General features: G+C 43.6%; 1 protein-coding gene across 2 annotated transcripts in view; it reads left to right on the forward strand.

The window, feature by feature from the left end:
• ZNF81 (zinc finger protein 81) overlaps nt 1-12,844 on the forward strand; it is an 82,251-nt gene that overhangs the window by 60,211 nt on the left and 9,196 nt on the right. For both annotated transcript variants that reach the window (XM_049643767.1, XM_049643766.1), the window contains one exon: nt 7,661-7,756. In XM_049643767.1, the coding sequence (XP_049499724.1) occupies nt 7,661-7,756 (96 nt within the window). The remainder of the gene's footprint in view (nt 1-7,660; nt 7,757-12,844) is intronic.

Here is a 12,844-nt window from a genome sequence, read left to right on the forward strand (position 1 = left end):
AAAATGTTTGGCCTATCCATATCACAAAAAAATGAGATGGACTCTGGAAAGAACACCAAAGGGGTGGACAACCAGTTGCTAAGCAGAACAGATGTATGCCTTGTGGATCCAGTCAACCCTGTCAGTAGAAATACTGCCAGCTTAGACTGAAGAGGACGGAGACAGGAAAAAATGAGCTGTCCAGGAAAATGAGGGAAAGCTGTAGGCTATCTGGGATTGTGCAGATAGGACGTAGGCTGGTAAAACCGTTTGGCTGTGTACACGCGTTTTCCTTCAAGAAGAGGGATGAATGACTCCAGGGATGGGTCAGAGGCCAACAGGGCTGCTGCCACCACCACAGGCCCAGAAGTCACTGTCTGGGAAAATGGCATGTGACAGACCATCACCTCCTCAGTTCCAGAGGGCAAGCCACCTGCTTGGTTCCAGGCCTGAAGGGGCAGAGCTCTCACCCAGGGTCAAGGGTGTGGAGTTGCCACATCTGATCTGAGGTCACACCTCATGACAACTTTCGGCTCTCTTGAATTGCTGCTCCAAAGTTCTTTTCGACTCTCCCTTATAGTACTTGTCGACTGTCACGTTTGTGCCATTATTTAGCCTTAGATGGAGTTTGCCACCCACCTTGGGAAGCATGCTCAAGCAGCACACTCCGGGAAGACCCAGGCTCGGTGCTCTAGGGGTTACTACTGACCTCTCACCATCTATAGGCTGGGGCTTGATCAGAAGGACTTGGGCCCCCTGTGAGTGGGGAGTGGGTCTCTCCTGCTGGCCACATTTCCTGTGTCCCACCACTGGGTGAGGATTCAGCACTGGACTCTTCCATGTTCACTGCCCATTACTAAAGGAGTCTTTGGTTCTTTTTTTAAAAATGTTTTAAATGTTCGTTTATTTTTGAGAGGGAGGGCAGGGAGAGGGGCAGAGAGAGAGGGAGGCACACAATCTAAAGGAGGCTCCAGGCTCTGAGCTGTCAGCACAGAGCCCGACATGGGGCTCGAACCCATGAACCTGGAGATCATGACTTGAGCCAAAGTCAGACGCTTAACCGACTGAGCCACCCAGGCGCCCCGAAGGAGTCCTTGTTAAGTGTCCTTTCTTCCACGTGCTAATAACGCTTAAATTCAGCAAGTAAGTAAGTTGAGACCAAGTAGGAAGCTAAAAGCTGTTTCTCTATAGAAGTGCAGTTATCCTCAGAGGATGGCAGGGCTTTGATCCAAAATCCTAAGGTTTGCTCTGTGATTCTCCTGTGAGGGCCTGCCAAAAGCTTCATCCCTATCTGCCACGAACACTTCAAACACCACTGGATCTGCCAGATCATATGGCCCAGTGGCAGAGCAGCTTATATGGCAGTCTGGATCTGTAAAGAGCCTTCTTTCATCTGGGCTTTGTTCAAAACTAGCAGTTTTTTGGATCACATGGTAAATGGGCCAGAATAGCACACCCAGATGAGGAATATATTGCCTCTGAAGTCTGTAGAGGCCCAGTAGGCATTATCCCTCTTTTACTTATAGCAAGAACCAGATGCAAAAACTTATTCTTCACTTGGAGATTTCTAGGGGTCCAGTGGCATGGAACTTTCCCTCAGGTAGATGGCCCCTAAATTTTTGTCAGATTTATGTCCTACCCTGTGACATACAAATATCTCACCAGTAAGTCAAGAGTCATTACTACCTCTCGTTCATAAGGTCCAGTCAGCATAATGTCATAAATGCAATGGGCCAACGTGATATCTTGTGGAAGGGAAAGGCAGTCAAGATCCCTGCAGACTGGGGCACTTGGGTGGCTCAGTCAGTTGAGCATCAGACTCTTGGTTTCAGCTTAGGTCATGATCTCGCAGTTTGTGAGTTCGAGCCCCTCATCAGGCTCCATGCTGGCGGTGCAGAGCCTGCTTGGGATTCTGTCTCTCTCCCCAACTCTCTGCTCTCCCCCTCCCATTCCCCCCACTCACTTGTTCTCTCTCTCAAAATAAATAAATAAACTTAAAAAAAAAGATCCCTGCAGACTAAATTATGACATAGGACTGAAAGGCTGATATATTTCTGAGGTAGGACAGTAAAGGTATATATATAGTTGGTCCTAACAACTGAAAGCAAACTGTTTCTAGTAGTCTCTACTAACAGGTATTGCCAAAAAAAAAAAAACCCAACCCACACATTTGTCAGATCAATAGCTACCATACCAGGTACGAAGGGATGCGTTAATTTGCTTAAGCAGTGAACCTGTGTCTCGTACAGCAGCTGCTATTGGAATTACCACCTGGTTAAGCTTATGATGAGCGACTGTCATTCTCCAAGATCTATTTGTCCTCTGCACAGGCCAAATAGGTGAGTTGAATAGACATGTGGTGGAACTCACCGCCCTGGCATCCTTCAGGTTCTTGATGGTGGCCCTAATCTCTGCAATTCTTACAGGAATGCATATTTCCTTGGTTTACTATTTTCCTAGTAGAGGCAGTTCTAGTGGCTTCCACTGGTCCTTTCTCACTGTAATAGTCCTCACTGCACAGGTCAGGGAACCAGTATGGGGATTCTGTCAGTTGCTGGGTATCTGTATTCTAATTTTGCATTCCTGAACCAGGGAGATAACCACAGGATGGGTTTGGGGGACTGCTGGGCCCCCTGTGAGATGGAGCTGGGCTGAATCGCAATTGATCACTTTACTCTCATAAGCCCCTATGCTGTCTAGTGGGCCACAGTGACATCCTGCGTCTCCTGGAATTAGTGTCCATTTAGAACTGGTGTCCAATGATCTCTGAAAAGCCTCACTATGTCCTTTGCCTCAATGCACAGTCACCCTGACAAGGGGACTGTAAATCCCTTTAGAGAAGGCTGGGAGAGAGATTAGTAGTATAAATTTTGACAGTGTAGTGGGGGTCCTTCCTCAGGGGAGCTGTCTCCCCTTCATTCAGAGATTTCTGGGTCTGTAAACTGGCTCAAGTCTGAAAATTGATGGAGGAGCTGAGACTCTCTGTTTTTATGTTTCAAGTTAGACTTCTGTTCACTTGAGCTAGAACTCTTCTCTTTATACAGATCAAGTAAGAATTTAATAGATTGCTGGGGTGTCTGGGTGGCTCAGTCGATTAAACATCTAACTTCAGCTCAGGTCATGATCTCACAGTTCGTGAGTTCGAGCCCCACGCCGGGCTCTGTGCTGACAGCTCAGAGCCTAGAGCCTGCTTCAGATTTTCTCTCTCTCTCTCTCAAAGATAAATAAACATTAAAAAATTTTTAAAAGAATTTAGTAGATTGCTCATCTATTTTCTAGAGACATCATGATCAACTAGCCAACACCATGGGTCTCTCTGCAAGTCAGACTATTCTGATCACTGCTGTCCACTATAGTATCTGTCCACTATAGTATCACTTGACCCTGCTGTCCACTATAGTAACTGTGCCCACCTTGCATTTAGCAATTCAGTGCCTCCATGTGGCCCCTGACACCCCAGGATCCAATTATGCCCATTGCATTTGGGTTTCCCAATTGAGTGGCAGCACTTCCACTATAATTGTGTGTCCTACAGAGAAGAAGCAATCACAGAAATCTTTAAGGATTCTGCCCCCTCCCCACACCCACCCAAATTTGTTTGTCACAGCCATGGTCACAGATATGTCCTCTGGATCCTCCCAGTGCGGGACAGAATGTCTTACATGATAAACCCACTCTAACATCCCAGTATCCCCAAGCCTTTGGATGCCTTTCTCTATAGTATAGAGAGTTCTTCCAAAGCAGTTCTCCATTTCAGCTGCATTTAGTACAGGCCATGTTTTGATCCACGTTTCTGCCAACTAAGCAAAATGTTCAAGCCCTCTCTAACCCAAGTGGCATCATTAAATTCAGAATCTGTTTAGTGTGCACATACCACTAAATCTGGCCTGATCCAACTTTATGTTCTTTCCATTATCCCGCACTCTTTTATTTATTTTGACAGAGAGAGAAAGAGAGAGTGGGGAAAGGGAAGACAGAGAAAGGGAGAGAGAATCCCAAGCACACTCCACACTGTCAGCACAGAACCCAATGCAGGGCTTGATCCCACAAACTGTGAGATCGTGACCTGAGCTGAAATCAAGGGTCGGATGCTCAGGTGACTGAGTCACCCAGGTGCCCCCATTATCCCACACTCTTCATACCCATTTTTACCCAGATTTCCCAGATTTCTGTCTATATAAATTAGACAAATAATGCAGTTCTTTTGCACCTTCTCATGAATTTACACTATATCTCACTCTTTGGGCCCTGATGAGACTTGAGTCTAGTTAGAGGTCTAGAAGCAAATAAGGGTATGTCCTGGGAGAACTCAGCAGTACCTTGCAAGGCAAGTACCTCAGAGGAGGCCATTGCAAGGTCCTCAGGCAAAGTAGGGTTAGTCTTCTCAGAGAGGGGTAGAAGGGCTACTTCTACTGGCAAAGAAGACTCATCAGAATGTAGAAGTTCAGCGTCCTCATATGTTTCCATTCCAACTTTTAGGTTTCCTTCCTTCTCAGTCAGTTCCCTCACCTGAATAGCAGACACCCTGTGAGGTTGGGAATTCAGTTTGTGTTGTAATGTAGCCATTCACAGGATGAGACTCTGGGTTTGGTTTTCAGCAATATCAACTCTGCAGCTACAGGAGGTAGGGGTTTCTTTCAGGAAAGACATAGAAATGTTCAGGTCATGTATGCAGTGCTTGAGCTGGGAAATCAAATCCCTGAGTGCATCCTTTAGTTTCCGGCCCCCCACTTTGACCAGCATAATTAAGAGCAACCAGGCAATCTTATACTTGTAAGTTTGACAAAAATGTCTAGGGTATCAAATATAAGGTCCTGCAGAAAGATGCCTCTCATCAGCATTTGATTAGGAGTATCCAGGGGTGATATTTTGCATATCTCTTTTGCCACATCATGCCATGGACTATTAGTGCCCTCTTTACTACTGGAAATAGAGTCATTAGCGCATTCAAATCTAATCAGAATAGGGAACCAATTCTAGAAACCCCATAGCCAGTTCAGAAAACTCATTCTTACTATTCTTTTCCTCTAGAGTCACCCTCAAAATTTGTATTATGGCTCTCCAGAGAAATGGAACCAATAAGATACGGTTATATATGTATACAGAGTACACCCACACACTATACATACGTACATATACATAGAGACAGAGAGAATGAATACATGTACATATACACAGAATCTGGGAAAGAGGTTTATTTTAAGGAACTGGCTCACCTGACTGCAGGGACTGACAATTCTGAAATTTATAGGGCAGGCCTGCAGGCTGGAAATTCGGGTGAGCTGATATTGTAATCCTGAGTCTGGAATCTTCAGGGCAGGCCAGAACACTGAAAACCGAGGCAAGGTGTCTGTGTTGCAGTCTTGAGGTAGAATTCCTTCTTTCACTAGCCGTTCCTTGTTCCCTCTGCCCTCAGCAAACACCTCAGTGGGTTATGGTTCGTCACCTAGTGGGCTGACCTGAAAATTCATTCCTTGAAGGATCTGCCTGAATTGGATTGTTGTAGTCAATGTAGTTTCCATTGACTTTAATCACAGGACACAGTAGTACTAAGAGACCCCCCCCCCCAAGGGATTTCCTGTATTCCAGACATGCTTCTTCCTCTTTTCCATTGTGGGGCAGGAGTCCAGTTCCCCTGAGTAACCAGGATCAGTCACCCAGGCCAGCACAGTAATTCCCTTCTTTGCCTTTTGATTCAGAGATGTGAGGGGCCCAAAATGTCAGGTGGCAGATAAGTCTCCCAGTTCAGTGGAATCACTATTGTGTCTCCCAGTGGAAGCATTCCTCCCTTTGGAACAGCAGAGCTTAAGGTCATAAGAACAGGAAGCAAATATTTTGCTAATGGACCAGGAGAGGTAATAGTGAATGGTGCCACTCCTGGGCTGGGGCCAACGGAGTGGGGCCACCGCCATTGTAGGCTTGGAGGGTAGAATATTGAGCCAATAAGAATTACTCTCAAAACTTAAAATCTAGTGGAATTTGCCTTGTTAGGCTTTGGACTTTGTTGGGACCTGTGATCCCTTTTTTCATTCCAGTTTCTCCCTTTTGAAATGGGAATGTCTATCCTATGCCTGTCCTACCACGGTATTTTGGCAGATAAGTTGTCTGCTTTCACAGGTTCGCGTGGAGAGAAACTGCCGCAAGATGATTCACACTCCCAACTCATTCATAACCAATTTGGGTGATTTAGATAAGATTTGAGACTTTGAGTTGATATTTTGATAGATTTTGAACTTAAGACTTGATGCTGGAATGATTAAGACTTTGGGGGATAGGGGCGCCTGGGTGGCGCAGTCGGTTAAGCGTCCGACTTCAGCCAGGTCACGATCTCGCGGTCCGTGAGTTCGAGCCCCGCGTCAGGCTCTGGGCTGATGGCTCGGAGCCTGGAGCCTGTTTCCGATTCTGTGTCTCCCTCTCTCTCTGCCCCTCCCCCATTCATGCTCTGTCTCTCTCTGTCCCAAAAATAAATTAAAAAAAACGTTGAAAAAAAAAAAAAAAAGACTTTGGGGGATATTGGGATGGAGTTAGTATATTTTGCACGTGGGAAGGACATGAATTTGGGGGGGTCAGAGGGCAGATTTTTATAGGTTGAATTGTGTGTCCCCTGAAAAAAAGATATGCAGAAGTCTGAACCCCCAGTACCCAAGAATGTGACCTTATTTGGAAATAGTGTCTTTATAGAGGTAATCAAGTTAAATTTTGTTAATGTTTATTTATTTTGAGAGACAGAAAGCATGAGAGGGGAGGAACAGAGAGAATCCCAAGCAGGCTCTGCGCTGACAGAGCTCACGACTGTGAGATCATGACCTGAGCCAAAATCAAGAGTTTGTTGCTTAACCAACTGACCCACTCAAGCACCCCTGAAGAAATCAAGTTAAAATGAGTTCATTGGGGTGGGCCCTAATCTAATATGACTGGTGTCCTGGGGCACCTGGGTGGCTCAGTTGGCTAAGCGTCCGACTTCAGCTCAGGTCATGATCTCAAGGTTCCTGGGTTCGAGCCCTGTGTCGGGCTTTGTGCTGACAGCTCAGAGCCTGGAACCTGTTTCAAATTCTGTTTCTCCCTCTCTCTCTGCCCCTCCCCTGCTTTCTCTCTCTCTCTCTCTCTCTCTCTCTCTCTCTCTCTGTCTCTCTCTCTTAAAAATAAATAAACATTAAAAAAGATTTTTAATATGACTGGTGTCCTTATAAAAAAAGGGAAATTTGGGCATAGAAATAGACACACATAGAGGGAAGACGGCCATGTAACTGAAGTGATGCACTTACAAGCTTAGGAACATCAAAGAATGGAACGTCGTTGCTGGCAAAGAACAAGCTAGAAGAGTCAAGGAAGGATTCTCCCTTACATCTGTGAGAGAGGGCATGGCCCTGCTAAACACTTTGATTTCAGACTTGAGCCTCCAGAAGTGTGAGACAATGATGTTCTGCTGTTTTAAGTCACCCAGGTTTTGGTACTTTGTGAGAGCAGCCCTAGGAAACGAACACAGAGCCTCCATGAGAGTATTTCCATTCTCAGCTGCTGAGAACTCTGCAACATCTGATGTGTGTGCTGGTGGCATCCTTGATTGGTCTGAGATGCTTCAGTCCATTAACCTCTGTGATTATTGCTCTTTTCCCAGTGAAATGTGGTTACTTTTGGAAAGCAATTAGCTGGACCCAATTCTATCATGTCCTGTTAACAGGGTATGAAGTTCCCAAACCAGAAGTCATCTTCAAGTTGGAGCAAGGAGAGGAGCCATGGATTTTGGAGAGAAAAACCCCACATCAGAGCTGTTCGGGTGAGTGAGTGCAACCCAGGCAGGTCTGGGGGCACAGAAACACTTTTCTTTTCCTAAGAGGTTGGTGCCTTTAAAATTCTATTATTTCTACCATCTTGAAGGTTCTAAACTTTGGAAGCTGCTTAAGGAAAAATAACATTGGCCTCTTAGGTACCAGACTGCTCTCTCCCTTTATTTCCCTTACTGTTGTCAACTGTCTTTTTGGCCTGACTTGCGTCCAGGAGAATTGCTACAGTTCCTACACTCTGGATCATATGCCAGGCTTCCTCCCTATAGATCTTGCTTTTTTGGATGTTCTGTCCTTCCATCACATTTTTATGCTTCATTATTTAAACCCCACCCCCAAGGTCTTAGATTCTTATCATACACTTTCAGGTTCTTTTTGTTGTTAATTTTTTAAATCTTTCTTTATTTTTGAGAGAGAGAGAGAGAAAGCAGGGGGTGCGCAGAGAGAGGGGAAGACACAGAATCTGAAGCAGGCTCCAGGCTCTGGGCTGTCAGCACAAAGCCCGACGCGGGGCTTGAACCCACGAACTGCGAGATCACGACCTGAGCCGAAGTCAGATGCTTGACTGACTGAGCCACCCAGGCGCCCCTATACTTTTAGGGTCTAATGAGTTTGCCTTCTTTGTAAACCAGCTTGTTGCCTCACTCCACCTTCTTTCTCCTAAGTTTTATCTTCTCACGTCTAAGATACCAATAAACTGTCATTTACAACCAGCCTCACCTCCTCCTCTCTCTGTAGGAATTGCTTTCATATTCCTTACTCCTCTCCACCTCCCCATCACAATGTATCTCTCCCATCTTCTGACCTTAGGATCATTGTCATTTAGCATTTTTTCTTTTAAATAAGTCAGCTGTATTCAGGTATAATTTACATACAATCAAATGTATCCATTTCAAGTACACAAAGAAGATACACACACAAAAATGAGCCTTTATGCCCCTAGTAGTTAGTATGTACCACCCCTTTAGCCCCAGGCAACCATTGACCTGCTTTCTGTCACTATAGATTAGATTTGTCTTTATTAGGGTTTCATATGAATAAAATCATACTATATATACCCTTTTGGGTCTGGCTTCATTTGTTTGGCATAATGATTTTGTGATTCATCCATGTTATTGAGTATATAACTAGTTTACTCCTTTTATTTTTTAATGTTTACTTTTGAGAGAGAGAGACATACAGACAGAGTACGAGTGGGGAGGGGCACAGAGAGAGGGAGACACAGAATCCAAAACAGGATCCAGGCTCTGAGCTGTCAGCAGAGCCCGACACGGGGCTCGAACTCACAGACTACGAGATCATGACCTGAGCCGAAGTCAACACTTAACTCACTGAGCCACCCAGGTGCCCTTAGCTTATTCCTTTTAAATGCTGAATACTATTCCCTGATATGAATAGATTGCCATGTTTATCTGTACACCTGTTGATGACAGGTGGTTATTATTTGGTTATTGTGAATAAAGCTGTAGTGAACATTCTGGTATGTCTTTGTGTGACCATATGTTCACATTTCTCTTGGGTAAATACCTAGGAGTGGAGTTGGTGGGTGATATAATTGTGTAAGTATATGCTTGCCTTTATAAGACGTGGCCAGGGGCGCCTGGGTGGCTCATTTAGTTAAGCATCTGACTCTTGATTTCGGCCCAGGTCGTGATCTCACGGTTTGGGTGTTCAAGCCCACGTCGGGCTCTTCACCACTGGTGCGGAGCCTACATGGGATTCTCTCTCTCTCTGTCTCTCTCTGCCTACACTCGCTTGCTCTCTCGCTCTTGCTCTCTCTCTCTCTCTCAAAGTAAATAAACTTTTTTTTAATAAAATAAAATAAAAATAAAAATAAGACATGGCCAAACTATCTTCCAAAGTGGCTGTGATTTTACACTTCCAGCAGCAACACACAAGAATTTCGGTTGCTCCACATTCTTGCCAACCCTCGCCACCATCAATCTCTTTCATTTTTGCTATTATCCTGGATGTGTAATGGCATCTCATTATGATTTTAAGTTGCATTCCTCTGATGAGTAATGAAAAGTATTTTTTCATGTGCTTAGTGACCTTTGTACATTTTTGTTTGAAGTGTCTGTTCAACTATCTTTCCCATTTTTTTTTATTGGGTTGTTTCCTTAATGAGTTTTCAGAGTTCTTTATATTTTCTGGCCATAACTCCTGTGCCAGATATATCCATTGTCAACATTTTGTTTTAATTTGTGGCTTTCACTTCTATCTTCCTACTGGTGTCTGTCAAAAAGCAAACATTTTTGGGGCACCTGGGTGGCTCAGTTGGTTAAGCGTCCAACTCTTGGTTTCTGCTCAGGTCATGATCTCATGGTTTCATGAGTTCGAGCCCCACACTGGGCTGTGCACTGACAGCACGGAGCCTGCTTGGGATTCTCTCTCTCTCCCCTTCTCTCTGCGCCTACCCCACTCACTCTTTGTCTCTCTCAAAATAAATAAGTAAACTTCAAAAAGAAAAGATAGTTTGTAACTCACAGTTCCCAAGAAGAGGAGACATGCCACACCGGGAAGCCCCAGGGTCAGTCAGAAGGCCAAAGTCATGAGGGGAAAGCACAGCAAGAGCCTTTATTGTTATTTTCCTGGGAAAGAATGGGTAAGGCAGAGTGAGCAGGCTGGGAAGGTTTACCATTGGCTAGTTTGAGTAATTTCAGCAGGGCTTCTGGGGTGTAGGGACTGTCTGTAGTTACCTGGTATCTGGTACTGAGGTGATTAGGGCAGCGGGATAGTGGCTCAACCTGTGAGAACTTAATAAAGGAGATAGTTGGTGGACATGGGCTCTGGATTGGTTGGTTTGCATATGAAAGTTATGCTTACAGGGAAGTCATTTGCTATCTCTGGGCATGAACTAGCACTGGGAGAGGCATTCTCTCCAGGATGAGCAAGGCACCAGATGGCAGAGCATCAAGAATACAGAAAATAAGGGGTGCCTGGGTGGCTCAGTCAGTTAAGCATTCTGACTTTGGCTCAGGTCATGATCTCACGGTTCGTGAGTTTGAGCCCCACATCGGGCTCTGTGCTGACAGCTCAGAGCCTGGAGCCTGCTTCGGACTCTGTGTCTCCCTCTGTCTTTGCTCCTCCCTCGCTTGTGTGCTCTCTCTCTCTCTCTCTCTCTCTGTGTCTGTCTCTCTCAAAAATAAATAAACATTAAAAATAAATTTTAAAAAAGAATACAGAAAATAAGATAAAGAAGATATGATACACACACGCACACATGCTGGAATACTATTCGGGCATAAAAAAGAATGAAATCTTGCCATTTGCAACAACATGGATGGATCTAGAGAATATAATACTAAGCGAAATAAGTTAGAGAAAGACAGATACCATATGATTTCACTCATATGTGGTATTTAAGAGATAAAATAAATGAACAAAGGAAAAAAAGAGAAAGAGAAACAAACCAAGAAACACACTCTCAACTACAGAGGACAGACTGATGGTTACCAGAGGGGGGGGGGGGAAGGAGGGATGGGTGAAAATAGGTGAAGAAGATTAAGAGTACACTTCTCATGATAAGCACTGAGCAATGTATAGGGTTGTTGAATCAGTATACTGTGCACCTGAAACTAATATAGCATGTACATTAACTATAGTGCACTTAAAGTTAAAAACTTAAAAAAAAACAAAATAAGAAAATATAGTTAATATACTGTCCTTTTGGCAAACCCACACTTGCTTTATTACTGTAGCTTTTATAATGAGTCTTGAACTCAGGTAGTCTGCTGGGATTTTATTTGGAGTTGAGTTGACTCTATGGACCAATTTTACGAGAAATGATATCTTCACAATATTGAGCCTTCTAATCCATGAGCATGGCATACTTTCTGCATTTATTTGGGTGTTTGATTGCTTTCAGCAATGTTTTATGGTTGTCAGTGTAGAAGTCTTATGCATCCTTCATTAAATTTATCCCTAAATATTTGATGCTTTTTGACACTATTGTAAAACGGCATTGTTTTTTAAATTTTATTTTCAGATTGTTCATTGCTAGTATGTATAAATTGCTCATGATTGATTTTTGTACATTGACTTTGTATCCTGAGGCATTCCTACATCCACCTATTAGTTTTCTTGTAAGTTCCTTGGGGTTTTTCATGTAAGCAATCATTATCACTTTAGAAACACTTTTACGGGATGCCTGGGCAGCTCAGTCGGTTGAGCATCCGACTCCGGCTCAGGTCATGGTCTCAGGGTCTGTGAGTTCAAGCCCCACGTCGGGTTCTCTGCTGTCAGCACAGAGCCCACTTCAGATCCTCTGTCTCCCTCTCTCTCTGCCCCTTCCCCTACTTACTGTCTTTCTCAAAAATAATAAACATTTTTTTTTAAAAAAAGAAACATTTTTACTTTTTCCTTTCCAATTTCATGCTTTTTCTTACTTTTCCTTATTTCACTAAGACCTTCAATTCGATGTTGAGTAGAAGTGGTGAGTGTGGGCACGCTTGCCTTGTTCCTGATATTAGGGATAAAAAATTCATACCATTGTGTATGATGTTTTTTGAAGCTGCCCTTTATCGAGTTATAGGAGTTCTTTTTTAAAATTTTTTATTAACATTTATTTATTTTCAAGGGGGGGGGGAGGGGCGGAAAGAGAGGGAGACACAGAATCTGAAGCAGGCTCCAGGCGCTGAGCTGTTAGCACAGAGCCTAATGCAGGGCTTGAACCCACGAACTTTGAGATCATGACCTGAACTGAAGTTGGACGCTCAGGGAACTGAGCCACCTAGGTACCCTTATAGAAGTTCTTTTTAAATCCTAGCTTGTTTAAGAGTTTTTTAAAATCATGGTTACATGTTGAATTTTGTCAAATGTTTTTTTACTCATCTTATTAATCATATGAGTTGTTTTTATTTTGTTAATATGTGAGTTATTTATTTTCATATGTTAAATTAACCTTATATTTCTGAGATAGATACTAGTTGTTTATGATATATAACCCTTAATATATATTGTTGAGTTATATTAACTGATATTTTGTTTTAAATATTTTCATTTTCATAAGTGATTTTGGTTGTAGTTTTCCTTTTTTTCAATGTTGTCAGGTTTTGGTATTAGGATTATGCTGGCCACAT

The sequence above is a fragment of the Panthera uncia genome, chromosome X (genome assembly GCF_023721935.1).
Source record: "Panthera uncia isolate 11264 chromosome X, Puncia_PCG_1.0, whole genome shotgun sequence".
Taxonomy (NCBI): Eukaryota; Metazoa; Chordata; class Mammalia; order Carnivora; family Felidae; genus Panthera; species Panthera uncia.